Genomic DNA, 27,040 nt, shown 5'->3' with positions numbered 1-27,040 from the left:
CATCGTTATCAGCCAACAGCAGCAGCAGCAGCAGCACCACCAGAGAAGCTGGATACTATCAGACCTAGAGCAGTGTCGGCACCGCTCTGGCTTCCTTGGTTTACGTGCATATCGCGCACGATTTCGCGCACGATGTCGTCGACGTCGTATTCGCAGGACATAGCGTAAATGGAAGAACACGGAAGAAGAAGAAGAAGATTATTATTATTTGTCCTACCCCATTTTTGAGTGTACGTGCCTCGGTGAAAAGGAAAAGAAAGAAAAAAATTATGGAATATAATAACAACGGCAGTGTCGATTATTGGTTAAACACGCCGCGACTATATATTTATATATCATTTTCCGATTATATTCATTGTAATTTTAATTGAGAGAAGAAAATGTGTCAATCAAGGAATACAGACGATGATATCTATCTATCTATAGTATCGGCAACATAATTATTTTACGGAATAATCGTCACACGGTATTTCATTCGTATAGAAGAAATAATATTCGTATATAATAAAAAAATAAAAAGAAAACAGGAAGACAATATATTTAAACAATATAAAAACGAATCTCTCGATTGAATTAATTAAATCTCCTTTTTTTTTTTGTAAAAAAAATAAATCATAATAATTATCTTATGAACATGAATGTGACATGTGGAGTTTGATAATATACGTTTTATCGTCAATTTAATTACATTTTAAACTCATAAATTACTTTTAACTCAAGAAACGACGGATATAAGGAAAAAGTTAGTCTTCTCTTCCACCATTTGTGATGGTGTTTTTCAGATTGACAGATGCACCGTATAAGAGAGAAGACGAGATGGCCGAAGTGGCACCGAGAACTACTACGTTATTATACTTCCTCGTATCAAAGAGTTATTATCCCCGTGATCCTTCAACTAAATCATCCTCGATTGTCGTGACTTTTTACACTATTTAAATATATATTTTACCGATGATGATATTCTCGTAAGGATGTAGACCAGTTCGAGTTAAAGGCCTATCGTGGCCGAGTTTCCTTACACGATTTATTCCTACACACACATATATATACATATATATATATAATTTACAATGATGTAAGTACGTGTATACACGTTTTACGAAAGACGTGTAAAAAGTAACGAAAAAGGATCGCGGAAGGTGAGAAAGTGAAAAAGATCTCGGAGAATTTGTCAAAAGCCGCTCCCACGAAAAAATCTCACCACGAAAATATAGGCGCGATCCTTCCCTACTCGATCGTCCTACTTTTTTCATTCCTCTACCCCCGCCCCCTCCCCCTTCTCCACCCCTCTCTCTCTCTCTCTCATATTCTCACTCTCCCTCTTCTCAAACCGTTCGTGCATATCTTCTGTGCATCCGAGTTCACCATCTCTCAGTGTCCCAGTGCGCCCAGTCAGATGATCGAAGAAAAATAATAATAATAATAATAATAATAATAATAATAATAATAATAATAATAATAGTGTTCGGGGTGTTTTCGGGTTCGTTATATTTAATAACAAGGAAGCCAGAAAGTGTCAAAGTTTTTAATTATTATCGTGATAGAGGAGAAAAAAAATAGAAATAAAAATAAACCAGAAGAAAAAAGAAGGGGTAGGGGGTGGGAGAAGGAAAGATTGTTTCTACTTATATTTTATCGAATACGAGATAAGAAAATGAGTGTGAAAATAATCAAAGTAACTACACGTGAGAACGTGATTGTTCTAGGTGACGGGGTTATATCCCTATGCCGATGACACGCTCGTTTCTGAGCGTCAGTGATAAGTGTTAGTGGCTTAACGTGCATGTATGCAGCCGGCGTTTATTACGTAGGATGTTGTTCCTGGAAGTTGTCCAATAGTACACGAGGAGAAAGATAGCAACAGCGAAAATGGTGGATCTAGAGGGGTACATCATTATGCTGGCGAATAAGAACGGGGAGATGAAGTTGTACGGTAAGCAAATCGTCCATGTTCAAATTTATGTATATTTTCCGAAAGCGTTAAGGGGGGAGCGAGGTGAAGCAAAAGGGATGATCGGACGGATTGGGGAGGGGATGGGGATTGGGATGGGATGGGATGGGACTGATAGGGTAGTTAGGGGATATCCATTGCTCGTTAAACGTTTGAATATTTATCAGGGCTAAACGTTGATGGATCATCGTACCAATATTATGATTTTGTCGTATCAAAGCTTTTCCGGAAATATAGGTAGATATATGTACGTATGACTATACCTAAATCACTGATCAATATCACCAACAGATTTTCTTAATATAGCGTATAATGTCAGATGTTTAATGAGACTGTCCTTTGAACGGGGTTCTTTGTTCTTTTTTTTTTCTTTTCTTTTTGATAGGATAACACACACATCTCGTTTGTACAAATAATCAAAGTTAAAGATAACCTTGGTAATCTATTCGAATGGCATCGTCGAGTTAACGAAGATAAAAGTGTTAACACGTTTAATATTGTAAGATATCGTGTGACAAAGCGAGAGTAATCTTGGATTATTTTTGGACCGTTCTTTATTTTATAATTAATGTCCGCATCGTTTGGTTCTTCGATCGTTGTTAAACGATCGGCGCAAGTTCAATGACGGTTTTTAATGACGTTCATTTGATCGTTCATCGTCGAACGAAATCGACACTTTTCGTAGATTTATTTTCTAAATTTTGTGGTTGTTTTTTTTTAGCTTGGGTCTCGTAATGTTTTTGTATTTTTTTTTTTTGTATTACTCAACGATAATGTTAATCGTTTCGCATTTTACGTTTTAATCGTGACTTGTATTTTTGTATTTCGTTGTTTTTACGTTGGAGTTGTTTGATTTATCTCGCGTGATTCATGATAGTATACTTATAACCAACGTAAACACAGACGTCAATGGGATCATTCTCTCTTACGATACGTCTCGATCCGACAGGTTCTCGTGCGGAGAACGCGGATGGTTTGGAATTCGACGACGAAATTCTCCAAGTGAACGGCCGTACTCTACAAAATGCAACCTATGCGGAAGTCATTCAGTACATACATCAGGTAATTAATTATTAATTAATTTTCCAATGGGTTATTTAATCTACAATTTATATCTCGTTCACCACTTTCGTTTACGGTAGCAATTACAGATCAACGTATTTCATACACACGTATACATACATCGATGAGTTTGCTGGATTATTTAGAAAATCATCCAATCGTTTCATTTAAAACAATCAAATAATTTCTCGTAACGTGATATTTCCAAATTCTCACGAGTAGAAACATATATTTTAAGGATTATATTAACATTTTTCGATAGATATCAATTTTATTTCCAAAAGATATCATATTTGACATAACCGATGAGAATATTGCTATCAACAAGAATATAAAGCCAATCGTGTCGATAAGTATTATAACACGTCGAGTATGGTATTTTTTTTAAATTATATTTTTGCTAGATCAATTTCGTTATCATTTGTGTATATTTTTGTTTTTAAGAATGAATTGTTTTTCTAATATCAAATTGATATCAATTTGAAATTTTGTTAATGATCCTAGAATAAGTTTCCCGTTGTGTAAGAAAATTAATAAAAGTTTTCACTCACAATTATAATACGAATTATATCAAATATACAACGGTAAACATATACGAGAGTATAATCTTGTAAATGAATTCCAACATATTTGAACGTATAAATAAATTACATATTTTTAACGTTAAGTTAATTATCCTTGCAGTGCATCCAATCTCGCACGATATCTTTACGGTTACGTAGGCGAAAGGAAAGCCGTATCGGTGAGTAATAATATTAATTAAAAAATTCATTGAATTCTAAGAAAATCATTTACATCGATATTCCTTAACGATAAAAACAAAAACAAAAAACACAAAACACAAAAATAAATCAATAACCGAGTTAAGTAAGCGCACTTAACCTAACAAAAATGAAAAATAAGAAATTCCACGATGTTGAATTGAAAAAAAAAAAGAAAAAAAAAAAAAATAAATTACTCAAGTTTTTCGCTTTACAACGAATGAGCAAATGTGATAAGAAAAACAAACAATTAAATTAAATAAATACAAAATACAAGAAAATTGTTTTCCAAGAGTACAGAAGAAATTTCACTTGTGTTTCGCGGAATACTCCTGTGTGAAACGATGAGAAGGAATCTTGAACGTTGAGAAGCTTGAAAAAGAGAAGTTGGCCGAGCACAGAGCTCTCTCTCTCTCTCTCTCTACACACTTTGATTCTCTACTGAGAAAGAGAGAATAGAAGAAGCGAGCAACGACGACGAATCGATAACTTCTCGAAGAGAGAAGAACACAATAGTTCTCGGAGAATATATCACCTTTAAGATTTCACCAGCATCTTTCTCATTTTCTCGTTCTCTCTCATTCTCTCTCTCTCTCTCTCTTTCTGTTTCCTCTTCTTCTTCTTCTTCTTCTTCTATCATTCTATCTATCTATATACCCTATCTATCCATCTCTTTCTCTCATTTTCTTCGTATACCGTAGTATATACACGTTGCATCTATTCAAAAAAGTTCACGAGAGTACTTTTCGAGATATTCCAAGAACATTGAAATTTCTGAACCGGTGTACCGTTCGATAAAGACGACGGACATAACGTAATATATATATATATAGTTGTTACTATTTGCTTGGATGAGAAGAAACTTTGTTCTAACCCTAGTAGAAAATTTATTTCTATCCAAACGTTTTTACAAAGGATCGTGTACCGGAGATACCAGAAGATAGGAACGCTAAATGTTTCTTCTTTGACGTTCTTCCTGTGAACCATTCCTCTTCTTTAAAAAAGCTTCACAGAAATGTCCTATTTTTATTTCTCCTTTTCTCTCTATCTATTTCTCTCTCTCTTGTTTCTTATGTTTTCTTTATTTTTATCTAAATACATCGTAGACTATTTCAAAAGGAGAATCAAATCGACACACTGGATTCAAATGTTTGATAAGTTTTATGTGAATTGTAGGATTTATCGTTGTAGAATCTTTATGAAATCCTTTTTTTTTTTTTTTTTTTCTTTCGAACGTTTATAGACAAAAATCGGAATATTAGTTATCGATAAATATTTTCATCGCGATTTTTCTATCAACACACCAACGACGATAATAAAAATATATACGTGTTTTATATATTTATTTTCTTCTTTTTTTTTTTGTTTCATGATGTATTACAGATGTGTAAAAGTTCGAGAAATAATAAGTAACATTTTTCTTTTTAATGATATTATAATAATACAAATCATTTACAATGAATGCATTAGAGATTAAATATATATATCTATGTGGGTTTAACCTATTATATATATATAAGCTGATTAACTTTTTCGTTTCTAGTACCGATTATATTCCTGTATAGTTGCAATAATTACTTGCATTCTGTTATAACAATCGTTAATATTTGTTTCTCTTATATATTCGAAATTATTGCAATGTCAATTTATGCATTATCCGTGTTTTCAAATAGATTACATTCAATTATATTATCAAGTATATTTATAAAAATGATTATTATTATTATTATTATTATTAAATGTTTTGTATTAATGAAAATAAATGTAACATAAGTATAATGAAGTATGGTCGAAAGGACAATTGTTTTTATTCCAAATTTAACATTTAGAAATTTATTTTATAAAATTGCACGTATATTCAATTGTCTAATAAAAAAAAAATTGAACACATTCCCGTACATTTTTGTCAGAATGAAAGGGTCAAATGATTGCGTTAACATTAACAAAAAAAAAATAATAATTTTTCACTTTAACATACCTTAATTTAATTATTTAGATTTTTCCTATTGTAATTTATTTTCAATATATCTTAGTTTCTCATCAATATTCTTTCGTTACACGTTATAATCAAACTAATTATAAATAATCCGTAGTGTCACTGTGTACACAGTGAACACAGTATAATATAATTATATCACGAGCATAACTTTGATGAAATTTAATCGTGTAATACAAAGTATTTAGAAGAAAATAAATGACAATAAAATTCATAATTAATTATTAATCGTTGATAAATAAATAAATTATGTAAAAACTGAATCGAGATTGTAATCGTAATTGAATATGGAACAGCTTTAAAACAAAACAAAACAACAATAAATATCGATTGAAACGAAAAAATTAAAAAACACCGATAAAGCAAAAATAAAATAAAACACCTCCCCCCCCTTCGACCGAAAAAAAGAAAATGATCAAAAGATAAACACACAAACAGTAGAGAATTTTCTTGAAACTACGTGTGGGGTAAGCGTAAAATAAAACGGCACGTTTAACGGGATGCACACAGGTGACAGGTAAACTTGGATTGGTTTTTCTCTCTCTCTCTCTCTCTTTTACGCGAAATAACAGAATACTTTTACGGAATGTTTTTAAACTAACAACGTAAGATACCACTGACCAATCGTATTAGCTCTGTTGCTGCTACGAATTCGAAAAGCGTGGAAGAAGAAGAAGAAGAAGAAGAAGAAGGTAGGAAGGAATATAAAAGGGAACGAAGATCGTACAATTCCGTAAGGTCTCGTGCGATTCCGGCGTTCACCAGGTAAATGCCTCAGGTGGCTCGTCAACGAAGGCCTCCTCCTCGTGGAGTAGAGTGGAGCCGTAGGTGTACTTGGAAGGGGTAAATACGTGGTAGTAGGGGTAGAGAACGGAATAAAAATACAAAGAGAGAGAATACTATAGCAAGGAAAGAGAGAGAGAGAGAGAGAGAGAGAGAGAATTTGGCGACGGTGCCACGAAGTTTAGCGCAGGCTAAAAGTTTCACGTCGAGTTCTCCTCTACATCGAATGAAGAATTCCCATAGTTATTATCGAAGGCCGAGTTAACGTTAGTTCCTCGTCCTCGAATTTCTAAACACATTATCCTTCTTCCTCTTTATCTTATTCTATACTCGTTTGAGAAAGGAGTAGATCCTCCTCCTCCTCCTCCTCATCCTTCTCCTCTTCCTCCTCCTCCACCTCCTCCTCCTCCTTCTCTTCCTTCTCCTCCTTCACCACTCGTCGTCGTTATGTTTCCTATCGTCATAGGTTAGCAATGAAAAACTTTCAAGTCAGTCTACTCGCGTTTAGCGTGCCGCGTATGAGTAGCATACACGTAATAGTGAAAATGATTTAACGTGATTTTTTAACGCGAGTGCCAAACAAAAAGGATACACTTGGATAAAAAGGTATTACAGTGTGTGTGTATGTGTGTGTATAGTAATAATATTATAAGACAATAGTTGAATACTTTTCTAGTCGTGTGTGTGGTATGTGTTTTTTTTGTTTTTGTTTTAAGTGTACAAAAAGGGGAATATGTTTGTTAACAATGAGTCTTTTATTAAGGTGATACGTGTACGTATATGTCCGCCCGCGCGCGCGTGTGTGTGTTAAATTATCGTGAGTACGTTGCTAAATTCCTGTATTAATCGTTGTGTTATACTCTTTGATAGGTTTTAACTCGAGTTTATTTGCTTGCTGCTGCCATTACGATTTTCCCCTACTCCTTATATTTTATTCTCATTCTTTATCCTTGAATTTGCTATATATGTACATATGCGTTTTAAAATAACCACCACTATGATCTCGATATCGATGTAGTATAGTACAGTCTGTATTTATTTACTTTTTCCTATATTTGTCAAGTATTTAATGAGAAATTGGAGGTTAATTTTTCGGTTTGGGTGTTTTCATTTTTGGCCAGTTGTCTCGATGTCCTAAATGTCCTGGCAACGAATTTCGTCCGTTCAGACCGGACGGGAACGATTTCGCGGACGAACGCAATGGTGTCACTGCTTGATACGCGATAAACGTAACTCTTGGTTATATATATATATATATTTTTTTTTTCTTTTTTCTTTACGTTTGTTGGTCTTATTGATTATTATTCATACGTTATTTCAAATTTTTTAGAAAAATAATTTATCAAGGATTGAACAACATTTAATTATCTTTACAAAGAATAACTTTTTGTTTTGCAATATATTAATAAACGATTATATTATTCATAGGTTTTTGTCAAATTTTAGAAAATAATTTAATCAAAGAATGAACAGAATTTCATTATATTTATGAAGAATAATTTCTTAGATTTAATTAATAAGACATTTTTTCAATAGATATATATATTGTTCCTATTACAATTATTAATAATTGCTATATTGAAAAACATTTTGTTTTGTACAGAAACTAATTATTTAAGTTTAAGCGTGAAGGCCTTGATTAACTGCCACGTTTAGATTCTTTTAAAATATTATGTAAGGCGTTTTTATATATTGTGTTTTTTTCACTTTTTTTTTGTTTTAAGAAAGAAAAAACATTACGCTTTTTCTACTTGTCGTTTATTTTTTGATTTTTATGCGATAAGCTCGTAATCGAAAACATCACGTTTGATTAAAAAAAAACATCGTTTAAATATCGACAATCAATCGATTTTCTCTCTACACGTTAATTTTATCGAATTTTTTTTTAAATTGTGTTTTGAAGTGTATAAATAAAAATAAACATACTTCGTAAAAATATATATTTCATCGGATTCATTTGATCAACAGGGAAGAAGTAGATCAATCTATTTTGTGTTTTAAATAAAGAATAAAAAGAAACAAAAAACAATAATAATATTGTATCGTTCGTTTATGCAAAATAGAACGTTTAGAAAAATATTTGAAATTTTCGAAAGAGAAAGAAAAGGAGATATTATGAATCATTTCTTTCGAAAAATTATATTATAAAACGATTTTCGCGGAAAAATGAATGATATAAACAATGAAGTATACTTTTAAAAATACATCTAGAACAAAAAAACGTTTTACAGAACTTGTTATTCTTGTTAATGATAACAAAATTATGTAACTTATTGTTATTAACTCGTAAACAAAGTATAAACGTTTGAAAAATTAATATTAATGTGATCTCTCTCTCTCTCTCTCTCTCTCTCGTCGGTGTTTTATTTTTTAACGATAAACTAAAGAAAATTTATTTTCACACAGAGACACACAACACACACACACACACACACATGGAATAATTATTATTCCACGAATGTTGAATAAATCTTATGCATATATGCACTACTGCATAAATATTGTTATATGAATGTATATATTCTGCAAAACTTACGTTTGTATCATGAAATAAGCATCGTTCAGGTTTTCTCACACAGTACACATTCATACATGTATTCATACATATACACATACACACACAATGTATAATTGTTCGTCGTTTATTTTATCACGAGTTAAAACCGACTTTTGATCTTTAAGTGGTACTAAGAAATCGTTAGAATAAAATACCAGTTAGTTATTTCTTTTTTCATTACTTAATCACCTACCGATCGTTTAGGTTTTTTCTTCTTTTTTTTTTCTAAAATTCGTTGCATCGAAATCGGTGTATTTTTAATTTTTTTTTTTTTTTTTTTTTTTCATGAAGGATATCATTAGAAAATAATAAGAAAATTAATTATAAAAATAAAAAAATAACAGGTCCACGAAATTATTTTATAAACAAATAGTAATCGTAAATCTAAAAAAGAAAAAAAAAAGAACAAGTAACCGAATATAATGTTCTACGTCAAATATTTGAAAAATTGATATTTCTCACATTAAACTATATTATTATTTCAATACACTTGTGTGCGCATGAATTCCATTTCATTAAAGTTAGCGTAACGAGACGATTTTTCGAAGCGGATAAATTTGTATTTCCTCTTCTGTGTTTTTTCTTTTTTTTTTCCACCTTTTTTTCTCGTCTTCTTTTTTTCCGAAAATCATTTCATTCGTGCGACGAATTCAACGATCCGTAACGAGAACGACAAATTCAATCAAATTTTGTTCATTCGTTCACAAGAGAATGAATTAGTATTATTAGAAAGTATTTGTCTGTAATATCGTTGACAAGTATTTACCATATCCTTATTTACATTTGTATAATATCTAATAATCGTTAAAAAAAAACGAAAAAAAATATCGGTACACGTAGATTAATTCTTTATACGTAACTTACCGTGATATCAGTAGGAATCCGACGCCGTTTGCAGTATTCAAAGTTTAGAAAGCTGATCGCTATGATTCCACCGAGTGAAAATCGACTCTCGTTTTAATTTAAAACCATTCGAAAATATTTACGAATATTATTTTAAAACTAACGATAACGATTGTCAATTTTTTTTCCTGGAATATATATAACGGTATTGTTGCGAAATCGAAATTAAAAAAGAAAAAAGAATAAAAATGAAAAACAGGAAAAATTTGTTAACCGTAATAATAATCGTAATTAGATATACGTACACATTTGTATTGTATTATAATAAACAATGAATTAATGATTGATTGATTAGTCCACTTTAAACAAGGAAAAAAAAAAGAACCAACAACCAACGATCCATTGTTCGTCGAAATAAAAAATGATACTGCATGACTCGTAAATGGTAACAGCAAACAAACGTTTCCGAGTACATAGTTATTACTTTTTTTTTGTCGATCAAAAACGAAAGGAAATTCTCCTACTTTCTACTATACGAAAATTAATATATTTATCATTTAAACGATTTATTATAATTAATTTTCAGACACACGATTTATAATTCGAAAAGGAAATAAGAAAAAAAAAAGACAAAAAGAATGTGGCAATAAATAAAATGACAAAAATACAACATATTGAAATAGATAACGTTAACCAAATAGAGAACGTTAACCAAAATTATACACGTACACGTGTTTTATGTAAACAAAAAAAAAAGGAAATGAAAAACGAAAACGTATTTAATGATTTATAAGTGATAGAGAAAATTTGTGATACGTAATAATGGGAAAAGGTGGATCAAGTTAACAAGGAAAAAGGAAGAAGATACTGACCGATGTTTTAACGATAATTTACTCGTACGAGAATGATAGAAAGAGAGAATGAAAGAAAAAAAGAGAGAGATAGAGAGTAAACGCGTAGGAAGGTGGTATTCCGCATTCGCCAGGTTTCGTCACGGTATTGCGAGTGAGCAACGTTTTCTACGTATGTGTACGTGTGTGTTAGTGTATACGATCATCATCGGATGTTGATCACACCTACATAAAAACATATACGTATAGTAGTAGTGATATACGTAAACCGTAGGAGCAAACCAAACAGATTGCGTGTATTTCTCTCAAGATGTTTCGATACTGTGCTTGGTGCTCGTACCAGTTAGTAAAAATATTTTCAACCTAGTGACAATTTCTTTTTGTTTTGTTTTGTTTTATTTTTTTTTTTTATTAAATTTTTATTCCTTTCTTTCTTTTTTCATTTTTCAATTTTTGTCGTATGGATATGTGTCAAGGTGAAACGTGGAAAATTATCGCATCCACCGTAATCGCGGATTTTTCAACAATTTCGAAGAAGAAACGTTTAAGAGGACATAGTGGAAAAAGTGAATTATAGTAACGGAAAAGCCAACAGCTATATCCTTCTCCACCCAACCCCCCCTACCTTCACACCCTGAACAACATAGATCGTATCTTGGATATAAAATTCTTCCTACGGAACCGAGCAAGTGAGTGTGTAACAGTTATATAACATATAAAAGTACGATCTTATCTAGAAGGATATAAATTTTGTTCAAAACTTTTTGAAAAGATGATTATTATTCTATTTTGTCTTTTAATGTTCGACCGTCATCGTTGCTTGTAGTTGATCAAGTAATTAAAATCAATCGTGAACGTGATCGTTTAATGGCATCGATCAATCAATCCGTAATTTTATTTTTATCTTCTGTTTATTAAAAAAAAAAAAAAAGAAAAAAAAACTAGGAATAAACCATGAGACAACTTTTAATAACTTTAATAACGATTTATTGCAAATTCACGATTTTATAATACCACGATTGTCATTAGGATAAATTGTGTTTAATGATTTAATCGTATTGCCTTGTTATTTTATTTCAAACGATTCATACGATGAAAAAGTAAAATTACCTATACTTAACATAAATATCTTAAAGATTTTGTGTTGACGGTAATATGTTAATGTTAAGTAACGTTGTCGGTGTTTAACGATCATCCGTTTAATTTATCTCAATCTCCTGTTTCGTTGTAACTTTACTGTGATCGTACGTTCTGTCAACGATTTTGATTATTATTCATCGATTATTCATACCTACGATCTGTTGGCTAAACAATCGAAATATTAGGCTACGCATAAACGTTTGCGAATACATATTTGCTAAAGGTCAGGACGTTTGAACGAGATTACTCGATTCGCATTCGCTATGATTATTATCTTTTTCCAAAAATATTATACTAAATTAAGTTTCCATTGGTTAAAATAAATTAGAAAAAAAGAAAGAAAAACGAACGATAGGAATATCAATCTTATTTTTCATTTAAATTTCGTGAACTTATGTTAGATCGGTGATCGTGGGAACCTTTTTAAAACGAACATTTATTTTAATTTATTTTTTGTATTATTTTAATATTTATAAACAAAATAAATACACTCGCATACGACAGGAACGAGAATTTTCTAACAAAAATTCTCATCAAATTTAGTTGTAACAAATAATTGACTTTACTATGTGTTGCAATAAAAATGGAACGACATTTTTTCCTAGAGAAGTGTTTATTTTATTATTCACACGTAAATGTATTATAAATACGACAAAGTATCGGGAAAAATAATATATTGTAATAACGTGTGATGATTAATATTGTTGCGAACGTTAAACTGCTATCGCAGTTTTCCTTTTTTTTTTTTTATACGTAAACGTGTATTAACTTTTTTTTTTTAATTTACATTACCGACGCATTACAGATTTTTCTTTTCTTTTTTTTATTTTTAAGATAACTGTCGTCAGAGATTTTATTGGAAACAACGAAAAATTTGTATGAAAAATTTAAGAGCGGTATTTCTTTTTTTTTTCAACAAACAACCGTTCGAATTCCCAAATTAATTCCCCCTGGGTTTCGGATATTTCGAGTGTTCGATTTAAAATCTAAAAGTTTTTTAAGAACGACGTAGATTTGCGTAGAAGACGGAAGATTAAGTGGTAGATGGGGGTGGGAGAATGTGAGTCAAGCACTTTCGCATGCAATCCTTGAAATGCACTTTCTATGTATGAATATTCGACATTTGGAATAATCATTAAGTTCGAACGTTAGGGCATATCCTTGTCATACCATTTGATGTGGGGGTTTTTTAATTTATAACATTATTCTCATCCAATTTTTTAAATTTCAAAATATTCTCATAAATTTTATATGTGTATTTTTTGTATTTATACGTATAAGAGTACGTTTTTTAAACGTTGTAATAATTAATTTGTTATCTATTTAACAAATTTAATATTTTATTTTATAAAGTAATCATGCATATGTTATTATTTCGATTAATCTTTGAAATAATTATCGAATTCCTTGGCGAATATAAAATAAAGATTTTTCAATGCGATGCATTATCAATGCAATTTAATAATTACATCTAATATTTTATGTTTACGTATATGTACGATTTATAATAAATAAAAACAAATCTATTTTAGATTTTATATATTCCTGTCATATATATTAATAAAATGATAAATAAAACTCTTAAGATAAAATGAAAATATTGTTAATCAAATTATTGTATTATCAAATTTTCATTGAATCCGAATTATTTCAAGAATAATTTCTATTACAGTTACTGTACATATACAATTTCAATAAAGAAAGAGAGAAATAGAAAAATAGCATAACTGTTTTTCCACCTGATCGTCTCATATGTATATTCTCGTGGTTTTTAAATAATAGACATTTGACATCCTGCGGATATCCGGAAAACGTTAGGGTGCGAATATCGTTGCGTGCATCCGTCGAATGGAATTCGTTCGTAAACGAAAATGTTTGTATAGGTTGGTAAATAAAACGATTTCTTTTTGTTCCAAATAAGGAATTTAAAAAAGAAAAAAATAAAAGAAGAGACTAACTCAAACAAAATAGGCGTGAATTTTAATTAACAGATTAATTCGAGAACCATTAGGAAAAAAGAAAAACAACAAAAAATAGAGACGTTCGTAATGATTTTGTGAAGAGTACTTCATATCCAGACTCTTGACGTATATAACTCGTATACAGAAAACATATAAACGTATTTACACATGTACATACACATATTTTATGTATATATGTATGACATATTCCAAATCTAGATCAACTAACTTTGCCATCGTATTAGAAAAGTAAATTTTTAAAAGCAAAAAATATTCAATGCATCATTTGCCGATTCGTTTTCATTTTTGAAATATATAAAAACAAAATGTAATAGGAGCTACGAGTAATCAATGATTTATTCGAATGAATTAATAATTAATAACATTTAATTTCCATTTATTTGAAATTACTTTTTTCATATAGATTTATATTCGTTAACATAAGACTAATTTAATATTATTTCTATCACGTTATTGTTTATATTTATTTCAATCAAAAGATGTTTTTATTTTTGACACATACGAATATCTTGGGAATAATAATTAAAAATAAATTTATATTTAATTATATTTAATTTATGCTACCACAACCATTATAAGAATAATCTAAAAATTTTATTGGGTAAAAAAAGCGATTTAATCAATGATAATAATTTTCAAATCCGAATATTTCAATAGGTGTTTTTGAACACCTTCGATATAAATAACATTAAACAAGTTCAATACAATAACCAGTTAATCTTCGTATCTGTAAGATTATTATTAAAGGTAAAAGCAGTTTCTAGAATTTTTATTATCAATTCGCGTCATATATATTTAAGTATTCCATTTAAATATAATATGTTTTTTTCCTAAATGAAATATTCCAAAAAAGTAAAAAGTACATCATTGAAAAGTACAAAATAAATCGACCCATATCGAATAAAACGAATATTTTGTTTACGTTAAATAATTTTTCAAACATTTTAACGAAATTGTTAGTTAGTTTAAATTTGAAGGAACCCGTGTATGTGTATAAATTCGTATGTACGTATGTACATGTGTCTGCAGTTAAAGCCTTGTACAGTTAGAAAACTGGTTTTCATCTTCACACGCGTCAAAATGATTCTATTCGTATGATCGAAGAGTATCTCGCGTGTAGCGGGACCAGGTCAGTCCAGTTGACGACTCTATACTTAAACCATCATTCTTTTCCTTTTGATTTTGATTTTGAGATTTGTATTTTTATCTTTTACTTTTATTATATATTTATTATTCTTCTGCATTTATTTCTTTGGTTCCTTTTGAAATTTCACGATCTAGAGACAACTGTTTACGACATTGAAACGATTTCCGAGGTTATATTCGTGACGTTGAAAACCACATTTCCAACATGGTACCGTTTCATCGTTACTATACTTTGCCCAAAGTGATAGCCAACGTATTCACCAAGTGAATGAAAACTTTTAATAGGATAACCGTGTAGTTATCGGTACCACTAGATTTGCATTTTGAGTGGGCTAACGATAACGATTACTACTCGTTTTGCTTAAAGTTTAATCGGAACTTTGAAATCGATTCTAACGTACTTTCATACGTATATGTATATATGAATTATTTCAATCAAGTTGATACGATATTACGATTATTATAATGAGTAATCACAAGTATTGAGAAAATCTGTGCGAAATGAAATTTATTAGTTTTAGAAGATCTTAACGAAAAGTTTGATTATTTTAATTTTTGTTTTTTATTCAAACATTCGTATAAATTTATGCATTCAAATTGTTGCTTAAGATGGTTCCTTAAGATTATAAGAAAATTCTTATAATCAAATACGGGACGAGTTGTCGTGTTAATAAATTGTTAAGAAAAATCTAACATTATTATAACGAAATATTAATTATTTTATTAAATTTTAACTCCTACGTAATTATATTTCTAATTATATATTTCTAAATATATTTGCACAATGTACAATGATAAAACGTATGAAAACAATATAAACGTAACTCCCATTCTCAAAAAAATTATTAACCCTCCTCCTCCTCCTCTCGTAATGTTATTAAAAACAATTATGACAAAACTATTCAATAAAAAACAAAAATTAATTTAACGAATCAACTAATAAAAAATTATCCAAAACAAATTTGCTCACTATAAACTTAATCATAATTAAATATATATATATTTATTATATATATATTCACATTTTAAAAATTGAAATTGGTTGTATCGAAAAATTTGACGAAAATGGTCAATCAAAATCAAACCCTATATCATAATAATAATAATAATAATAATAAAAGCAAGCAAATAATCGTTTTTAAGTACGTTGAACTGGTTGGCAGTTAATTTTTATCGAGGACCCTGCCCAGTTCCCGACTGCTTCCAAATATAAACCGTGTTTCGTGTATGCGACGCACTGTTTCTAAAGCGCTTTCCTCTTCGAGGTTTTGCCTCTTAGCATCGCATCACCGAGAGTTTATTTTCTAGTTTCGTGACACGTGCGGAGAAGACGGTTGGCTGGCTGTCTGGCTGCTGGTATTGCAACCGAGCTACATCCGTTCTTAAACTCGCGACAGAAAAGAGAAATAGATAGAGAAAGTAGAGTAAGAGTGTGTGAGAGTAAGAGAGAGAGAGAGAGAGAGAGAGAGAGAGATAAAGATAAATATTCCAACGGGGGTGGTGCTGACTGGCTGGGGGAGGGGGATATTCTTTTCTTCTCTCTCACTCTTATCTGTCTTTCTCTGTTTCTCAAAAACCTCTTTTCTGCACTACTTTCAAAGTTTTGTCATCTCGGGTACAGCAGCTCGTTCAACGTCGTTTTTTCCCTCTGTGTCTCGTGTAAAAGAGGGCTATTTCATTTTTTCTTTATTTTTTTTGTCTCGTCGAGTATCCCCCATTCGTAAGAAAACGAAATACAATTGAAGTGTGCCTCGTTTTTTGTCTCTCTCTCACTCTCTTCTTCTTTTTTTTCTTTTTTTTCGTTGCTCTCGTTCACCGCTAAGTACGTGTCTCCCTTTTTTTTCTCATAATATCATTTCGTTTTTAATTATTTGTCTCTCTTCCTCGTTGAGTCGAAATAATTTTTGTTGTATATATATATTTCTTTTTTCGTGCTTTCTTTCTTACTCTTTATATTAAACCATGACAAAAAAAAGTACGTTGTTTAATACGTAAGGGCTAATATTAGGGTGAACCAAAAGTTCGTGCGTTTATTGTGTTGAAATTTTACTTTGAAACTGTATAATGGATTGTTTTTGTAATATTTACTTTGGAAATAGTAATTAAAAAATGCACGAACATTTTTATTCACCCTAATGTAGTAGTAAATGTTACGGGAATGAAAATAATTCGAGTACGGGTGTTATTTTTGTTCACACTCGAAAGAAAGAAAAAGAAGAAGATGATGATGATAATGATGATGATGATGATGAAGGAATAATTTTACATTAGTGACCTTGAATATATTGCCAAAAAACGAAGATAGTGATATTTTATTAAACGTTCATTCCGAACACACTAAAAACATAACGGTTGTGTGATACGAACAAAGAGAATGCGATACCTATGGTAATTCTGTTGGAATCACATTTTTGGTCAGAAATTCTAATACGATCTACTTATTCGAAATATTCGTTTTCCATACGTACGTATTATTTATGTATATATATCGTTTTTTCAGGATAACTATTTTAAACGTTTTTATAATTTCGGTAATGGTGTTTCTTTTCTTTTCTTTGTTCTTTGTTCTTTTCGACATAACTAGTGTTTTTATTTTAAAGAACAAAATTCTCGTCGATGTTTGTCGTTCATTCGATAAAATTATACTCCAATTGTCATATTAAATGAAAATTCATTTAGCAAGTTTTTTTCAATGTACAAAAAAACACGTACAAAATGAAACCAATATATTATTTCGTCTTAATTTAAAATATATATATATTTTTTTATTTCACGTACGTTACGATCAATTCTGAATTAAAATACGGAATTAATATTAAATAAAAAGAAGAAGAAAAAAAAAGTAAACGTATAATCCGAAGATTGAATATAAAATCAAATTAATTTATCCTTCATTTGTGTTCTCATATTATATTTGTTCTTATTTATATAAAACCATTGGATATAACTAAATTAAATAGAATAAATCGATAGTTTAAACATATATAAATCGTTTAATCACGAATTTGATCACGACGATACAAATATCTCGAAGTATTTTCAGACGATAGAAAGAAAAAAGAAAAACAAAAAAGGGAAGCGAGAGAGTGAGAAAAAATAGAAAAAAGTAAAGAAGTACCCGGGAGTTTCTAAGTGAGAATTTAATAAAGAGCGACGATAAAGAAAAAGAAAACGAGAAAGACAGAAAGAGAGAGAAAAAGAGAGAAACAAAAATTTCTAGTGGAAAAATAAAAGCTCTGTGAAAGATAAAAAAGAAAAAGGAAAAGAAAAGATAAAAGAAAAACGTTCTCCGACGTTTTATGCTAATCAAAAAGGAGGAAGTCTAATCTTCGTGGAAGGATTGGTTTTGTGCGAGAGTTCGATCCTCTTTCAAACCCTCTCTTCCAATAAACCCTGTGAACCGTCCCCCCTCCGAGGCCCCGACCACCCGTTTTTTCGCTCGTTCGTTCGTTCGTTCTTCTTCAAACTCATCTTCCCGTACCGTAATACCTTATCTACCCGTTTTCGAAATGTCAAAGTTCTTTCGCAAATTCGTTTTATGCGGCTGCAATCGTTCGCACGGTGATAATCGATCGAGTATCGCGAACGATTCGATTGTCGACGACGTTTCTAAGCTGGTACCGTCATCGTCTTGCGACGATTGTGCAGACGAGAGCACGGATTTAGCTAAACACTTTGATTTGTCTAACATTAAATTTATCGACGATGAGGAACCGGAGGACGAATTGTTATTCACGAAAAACGGTGTGTACGATGTATGTGTTATAATGATTTAGATTATCTTTTTTTACCCCCTTCGCGCGTTATGCGTTTACGATTTATTATTTATTACTTAATTTTAACTTCCAATATCTTGAAATACTTGCTAATATTTGAAATTTTTTTGTCAAATATCTCTCACGTCGTAAATTTTAATTTAACTTCCAATATCTTGTAATACTTGCTATAATATTTCAAATTTTTGTTATTTATTACTATTCTTTTTAATGTATAGTAATTGTTTCTTTTGTTTTTTTTTCTTTTCGTTTTTTTTATTTGATTATTTGAATATTTTATTTAATTATTTGAACGGTACGTAGTAGTATTTTAGATTATTTTTATTCTTCGTGTATCATACGATTCAGGATTTGTTTCTATCGTTTTAGATGTATTTTAATTTTCTTTTTTTCTTTTTTTATTGATTATTTTATTGAATATTTTATTTGATTGTTTGAACAATCTTCGTGTCTCGTACGATTCAGAATTGTTTTTATTATTTTAATTTTTTTGTCAAATATCTCTCACGTCGTAAATTTTAATTTAACTTCCAATATCTTGTAATACTTGCTAATATTTAAAATTTTTGTTATTTATTACTATTCTTTTTAATGTATAGTAATTGTTTCTTTTGTTTTTTTTCTTTTCGTTTTTTTTATTTGATTATTTGAATATTTTATTTAATTATTTGAACGGTACGTAGTAGTATTTTAGATTATTTTTATTCTTCGTGTCTCATACGATTCAGGATTTGTTTCTATCGTTTTAGATGTATTTTAATTTTCTTTTTTTCTTTTTTTATTGATTATTTGAATATTTTATTTGATTGTTTGAACAATCTTCGTGTCTCGTACGATTCAGAATTCTTTTTATTATTTGATTTAACTATACTTATACAATTTAAAATATTATTTTATTATTATTTAAGAATTGTTTTTTATTCGTTTTTCTCAATTCGACAAGCCAATTGATTATTATTCGTATTTAATTGTACAAAATATAAATAATCCTAAATAACGATTACGATAATAAATTAGAATAGGAATATATAAATTGTTAGTAGGTTTAGTGTTAAATAAAATGAAAAAACAAAAATAAAGAAAAAACAAAAAGCACTTATTATCATCCTGGATAATATTTTATTACAATTGTTCTATTTATTATTTAATTCGATATGCCAATATAAATCTAATCGGTACTCTTCTCTCGTTTAGACGATCGTTTAAAACTATTAATAGTAACTCGTCGGTTACTTTCCTATGCCAACTATTTTTCGTTTGTTTTGTCCTTTTATTGGGGAGGTGGGTGGGGAGGGAACGTTTAAGTAATTCGAATAATTAATTAATCGAATCATTGAATTTACTCGTTAACATTTATTTAAAGAATTTCATAGAAAGAAATATTCTTTTGTTAAAAACTATGATTTATCGATTTATTAGAAAGTTTGTTACACGTTGTTAATTAATAATAAAAAATGTTTTATATGTAATTAACTTGTTGAATTCTTGCTAGAAGAGCTGGATGGACCAAATGCTGTACGGATACGAGATGGTTGGGTTATTGCTGTCGAAAGGTACAAATATTTTATGTATAAAATATAATATATTCAATATTAATATTAAACGTATAAAATATTTTTAAAATACGAGTATATGATTAAAACGTACACACGAAAGAGAATGATTTATTATGTATTTTTTTTAATATTTCTTTAATCGAATATTTTTAATAATAATGTAAATAAATGATTTATCCGTTAAGAAATTTCTATCAAAAAAAAAAAAAAAAGAAAGTAAAAGTTTGATCGTGTTATTATTATAAAGTTAATTAATTAGTTAATATATTAAAGAAATAACGTCAAATGGATATAATGAAAATTTTGTTTGAAACATTTTCATGAAAAAGAAAAAAATTATATTATTACTCGTCTAATATTACACATTTATCAATATTTCAGCATTAATACAATAATATTTCCCAACCGCATGGCATTTCAAGGATTAAAATGATTTCATTTAAGTACCATAATATAAAGATATCCAAGGACTTTCTATTTGCTATTATCTATAAATTACATATTATATTAAATCGATATATAAGTTATTGTAAATTTATCAATAACCTATTTAATTATTAGGTTATTAGCTAATAAATAGTTTTTTTTCTTATTATTATTATTATTATTTATTTACAAGAATATATTAAAAAAAGAAACGAAAAACAAAAAAAAAAAGAAAACAAATTAAAGAGGAAAGTAAAATAACAAAAAAAAACAAAAAAAAAAACGCGCACGAGAGGATAAAAAATAAATCAATTAAAAAAAAAATGTTCTCCGATAAATAATACGACATAAAATATCTAACGTAAACGTAAATTATTTATCCTCGTATAAACATCGCGTGTTTATATTGTATTAATTGTATAAAACGAGAAAATATCTATATATCTAAGAACATAAATGTACTCTAATACTAACATATCTTTTTTACAGAGGCGTAAGAGAAAGGTTGAAAGAGCTTGCTGCATTGAGGAGCATCCAGTTACGGGATATCGAAGCCATACTAGATCATCAGGTAGGTGGATCCCTTTCAACGAGACTTTCACAAGATTCTAACTATCTTCACTTTCTGACACCCATAACAAGCCCATCACACGAGACATTTTTATGCATGATACTCGTATGATGTAAAAACTATGCTAAAAGAGAGAGAGAGAGAGGATAATAACAATATATGTTAATACACATTAATTCGTTTTAACTCGATGAATATATTATAATAATAATAAGTCAAAAATTGAAAAACGTCAAAGTTTATGGGAGAAAGAAGAAAACTTTCCAATGTATATTATTATGCGTATAACGTAGAAAGCATATATACGATCGATCGTTCTGACGTATCGGAAAAACAGGTACGCTTGCATACGTCATACAAATGTGTAATACATACAGGTATATATATATATTTATATATGTATGTATATATATATATGTATATATATATATATATATATATATATATATATTTCTATATATAATATATAGATTGACTATGTACACCCTTGCCCATTCTTTGGAACATGAATTTTGTCTTGTAGACTTAATACAGTGACGTCAAAATAAATTTATTATATATATATGTTATCGTTAATACTTCAACTATTAACTCTTCTCGTGAATTCATATTTTACATAGTTATTTTATCAAACGACTAGTTTACGACACTGTAAACAAATTTCTTTTATATACATTTCTTAAAACGTTTTATTTGCTTTGTATAAAATTGAAGAGAACGTTTTCTTAATTTTCCGAAACGATACTAAGATACGATCACCGTCATAAAAAAAAAAGAAAATGAAAGAAAAATATATTTATCGATACCCGACCATTTTGTAAGTAGGATCGCCTATGAAATGTGGAATGCGAAGGTGAACGTGCGAACGTGCTGCTTGCGTGGAGTTGTAATTACGATTACAAAGCCGTTGTTGGTTGCGCTTTGCTCGAGGCAAAACGAATAAGCTACCATCGGACTATTAGACTTTAGGATTTTTCATTTTTCTCTTTTTATTTTGTTGTTGTTGTTGTTTTTATTTTTCTTTCTTTTTGATCCCATCTCTCTTTGTTTTCAATTATTTCGTCGCATTTTTCTTTTGATAAATACGCACATACGTACATACATAAATAACTATGTATAACATGTATGTATACATTTTAATACATATGTATGCATATATTTACAAAAGTGAATTATATTGTAATATGTTGACCGAAAAATTTGTACCCTTCTATAAATATTTATATATATATATATAAATCGAGAAAAAATTTCCCAAGGCAACCTCAATATTTATAAACGTACGTTATACGTGCATGCAAATATGCTAGTACATTAATAATAATCCTTGATTAAATGTTTTTTTTTTTTTATTTTTTTTCCAAATGATCGATACGTAAAAATCATTATAATTTCGGATAACATTGGTGGTATAATACTTTCGTTGTACTTTGCGTCATCTGTTCCTCTCTCTCTCTCTCTTTCTCTCTTTCTCTTTTCCTCGTTTCTCACGAGAATGATGAATTATTCATAACGGACTATTTTAATTCTACAGATAAACGAGACCGGTGCATCCACGAGCGAGGAAAGAACGAGAAAAGATGTAACGAGTAATCAGGTCACCGTGACCCTTGCGGATGAGTGAGTACTTCTTGAGATTGACCGTCTTATAAATTCTTCAAGAAAAAGGAAGAAAGTATTTTCTTTTTTTTTTTATATATATTTTATCCTTTAATCTGGGAAAGAGTGTATCACATTACTCGAGATTTCTTTTGAATGATCATTTGAAATGGAAACATTCGATCGTGACATTTAACTGTTACTTTATTTTATTTTCTTTCCTTCTTTCTTTCATTCATGTGACACCATAATTGCATTCGCGATACGTTACTTTTTCTTTTTTTTTTTTCCATATAAATAGTATGTTTAAAATGTAGTCTTTTAATTTTTTCTTTTCACACTTTGTAATATGATGAGATACATAGTATAATCTTCTTTCAAAATCCACTCTGTATTCATACGTTGTTACGTATATGTATAGTCGACTGAGAAATATATATTTTCTCACCTTTTTTTTGTAAGTTTTACTTTTCAAAATGGAAATACTTCGTTTACGAATATTTTAATTGTATCGTTGTTTTTTCCTATTTTTCTATTTTTGTTTTTGTTTTTTGTTATTATAGGGATGTGCGTAATACGAACGCTTTCTTGTCGAAACTCAGTAACGGTACGATACCTAAAGGAGTGAGCAAGGAAAGTCAGGACACGAGAGAAGGGAAAATTCAACAGGAACGAAAGGACGTCTCGGAGAAACAACAAAATTCATCGGATGAAACTAATCTATTGGTCAGTCCAATATTTAAATCATTTAAATAAAACCAGTTAAAAAGAAATAAAAAGAATAGAAAGCGAATGTGTAAGATATAAATCACTAATGTATAATTACGTTTTGTAATTTATACATACATACGTGTAGTAAGAATATTGATTAGTTCTTTTTCCGATAGACAACTTGTCCTTGATTTATCGTGATTTTTCTCCTATAAAGATATCGGTTAATAACAATATCGTATTTTCATTATAAAGTAGAAAAAAAAAACTCATTATGATTCATATACATACGTGTATGTTAATATACGCGTATGTTGTTAAGTTATTATAACCAAAATACTTTTGCATTTAAAAGTAATGACTTCACGCTTATTTTTGTCTATTTCCATTTACCGGAAATCCCAATGGTGAAACTTACGTGCAGCAACATCCAGTGACATTGACGAGAGTTAAATTGCTATTAATGAAAAGGAAAAAAAAAATATAAAAAAAAACTAACCTTGCGATTGAGTAAGAATCGATATATTGAAACAAGAAAAATAGTTCGTTTAAGTAGTTAATATATACATTATTATATATAAAATTAGTATCTGTTGAAATAATTTTTTTTTCTGTTACCTTGAGATAACGTTACGTATACTTGTATTATAAGAAAAAAAAAACCATATCTATATTTGAAACGCGTTAGTTTCTGGAAATAATTTGAAATTGTATTTAAGATTTATTTTGAAAAATGTGAGCGCACAATGAAATGAATTTACTTTAATAGAAAATATTAGTAGAAATGAAAGATCATATATAAATAATAATATATGCTTTTATATATATATCATGAAAAAAAATGAATTGATTATTTATATTAGGAATATTTGAATCTTGAATATAAATATTTAATCAAATTTGTATTTAATAAATATTATATTAGGGTGAACAAAAATTTCGTGAATTTATTGTATTATAAATTGTGTTACAAGTTACATAATGGATTGTTTTTGTAAAATTTACTTTGGAAATATTAATAACAAAAAAAAAACACGTACGAACTTTTGGTTCACCCTAATATGTATATAAATATGAATTATGTGAGATTGGTATGATCAATATGATCGGAATACTCACGAGGTATACGATACTGATCGAATTTATCACTTGGTAGCAACCGGTGCAGAGCAGCAACAAGGTAGGGGAACGCCGTGCTAGCAGTCCCTTCCAAAATGGCCGGACAGAGGTCCTGATTGGAGAACCTGAGGGCGGCCCGAGGTCGCCGCGAGGATCGACATCTTCAGCGATTAACGACGGCAATTTCCTCAATACACCGGACGAACGCGAAGCAATTTTCAGGTCAGTTTGTAATAATTATTTATGTTTAAACCAATTAATTTTTGTACATTTAACACTCATGTGTATCATCTCTACACAAGTTTAGTCTTTACTTTTCCCATGATTGGTTTTTTTATATGATGGCCGACCGATGCACAAACGAAATATAAAACTAAAATGTTGTTTTGGATTGCAATTGATTTAGGTTATTCGATTCAAACATAATATGTATATATGTATATATCGATATGTACGAAGTCTCGTACGATTTTCATTAACAAATCTCTAGCATTTGTTATCAATGATAATACGATTATTTTAAAGAAATATCGAGTATCGTAAAGTATGATGCGCGCCACGCATTGAAATCTTCGCTTTTAATTTCTACTCTTATTTTATTTCTATTCCTTCTTTACCATCGTGGTTATAAAAATAACTTTTTTCATATTGGTCCGTTAGATGGCACTGCTAAACCATTTCGTTCGTATACCGTGTTACCGATGAATAGGATAAAGTAGTGCTCTTTTTATTGAATAAAATGCCCATTCTCTCGTATAAACCAAACAATTATAATCAGATTTTGTAATTTATAATCCAATTTTAATTTAGTTGACTGAAGATATGCAGATATTTTCAATATCTATATAGACGATCAAATAATGTACTCAAAATAGATACGAAAAATTGTGAAAAGAAATTTTTCCAAGAATTCTTCAGTATGATTCAGAATTTCTTATACAGGGTGTCTCGAGGGTTTTTTCTTTACTGAGAAAAACAAAACGAAAGAAATAATCGAAATTGATTCAATAGAAAATCAATATGTTCTATTTTATTTCAAAATATGAATTTTCGGTTGAAGTATTGTTAACAAAAATATAAACCCGCGAATTTGTTATTTCAAAAATATTGGCGAAATAAAATTTTTTATTTTGTTGAAGTAGTGACCCTTGAGATATATATACACCGAATATATTTACAGTGAAACAAGTTAGAGTGTGATGTTAATGAAGGTTTGGGCTTCCGTAAAATCTATTACCTTATCGGATATATCCACGTCGCATCTATAACAGTATGGTCAAGTTAAATGAACTTGGCCAAGTCAATTAGAATTACATTAAGCGGTATACTATACACGTTGGCGTTCCCGTTAGGTATGTTATAGCTTCTTAGGAAAACACGCCTCTCTTTTTTTCTTTCTTTTCCAACAAACAACAATTTTCTTTATCATCTCTTCCTCCATTTTGTTTCGAACTAGCGAGATCTTAAATATGTATTCTCGAAATCAAATGAAATGAAATTTTGTAGAAATCGTTAGGAGTCTTTATTATCGATTCATAATACGCATAGTTGCTTTCCCCAAAGGTATTCTAAAGAAGAATGCAACTTTCAGGTAGGCATAGATATTTCTCAGGGAAAATCTTCTTCTACTTCTATCTTTTCTTTTTTTTTCTCCATTTTCCAGTTATTTCGACGAATTCGTTCTTCTCGGATAAATTTTTCCCAAAATTCTTAACTCACCGATTTTATCTTCGATTCAATAACACTAAGAATCATAGTGAGATACATTGTATGATCAATGAAACGAAACGAAACGAAACAAACGTGTTCTTGATTTATCGGATAAGGAAAGGAAAAAAGAAGAAAGAAACAAAAAGAGGAAAACGAAAAGGAAAAAGAAAAGAAATGTTTTTGGTATGACGTGTATATATGCGTAGGATTGCGGATGACTTTCGCCTTCGACGAGAGTAAAACGGGCTTTAGGAATCGGTCGACAAAAAAAATTCCAACCTCCCAGCAGCACTTCCCTTTGGTATAGTGAATCTTATGAATGGAGGTAACGTCATCAGTTCACGCAGGGAAAATCCTTCGATGGGAGATCTAGCTAATGACACTATGCTAACCTTGAATATTTTATAAGTGGTGACTGTCTTATGTGTGTATGTCAGTGTTTACTATTTGTCTGTATTTGTGTCTACCTGACATTATGTGTATATATGTGTGTGTGTATG

General features: G+C 29.7%; 1 protein-coding gene across 2 annotated transcripts in view; it reads left to right on the top strand.

Annotated features, from left to right (window-relative positions):
- The first annotated feature begins 811 nt into the window (after window positions 1-811).
- The window catches only part of LOC122521405 (protein PALS1), a 68,559-nt gene continuing 42,330 nt past the window's right edge, over window positions 812-27,040 (top strand). Inside the window, exons 1-8 of one of the 2 annotated variants that reach the window (XM_043642117.1) lie at window positions 812-1,933; window positions 2,901-3,013; window positions 3,698-3,755; window positions 20,344-20,401; window positions 21,320-21,401; window positions 22,936-23,021; window positions 23,564-23,726; window positions 24,868-25,052. In XM_043642117.1, the coding sequence (XP_043498052.1) occupies window positions 1,870-1,933; window positions 2,901-3,013; window positions 3,698-3,755; window positions 20,344-20,401; window positions 21,320-21,401; window positions 22,936-23,021; window positions 23,564-23,726; window positions 24,868-25,052 (809 nt within the window). In that variant the 5' untranslated portion in view covers window positions 812-1,869. Of the gene's footprint in view, window positions 1,934-2,900; window positions 3,014-3,697; window positions 3,756-20,340; window positions 20,402-21,319; window positions 21,402-22,935; window positions 23,022-23,563; window positions 23,727-24,867; window positions 25,053-27,040 lie in introns of both variants that reach the window. The other variant, XM_043642116.1, reaches the window with a different exon arrangement.

Source organism: Polistes fuscatus, unplaced genomic scaffold (assembly GCF_010416935.1).
Source record: "Polistes fuscatus isolate 324 unplaced genomic scaffold, CU_Pfus_HIC Scaffold4, whole genome shotgun sequence".
NCBI classification, from domain to species: Eukaryota; Metazoa; Arthropoda; class Insecta; order Hymenoptera; family Vespidae; genus Polistes; species Polistes fuscatus.
Note: the sequence above shows the minus strand (reverse complement) of the source record. Positions and strands in the feature narration are given on the sequence as shown.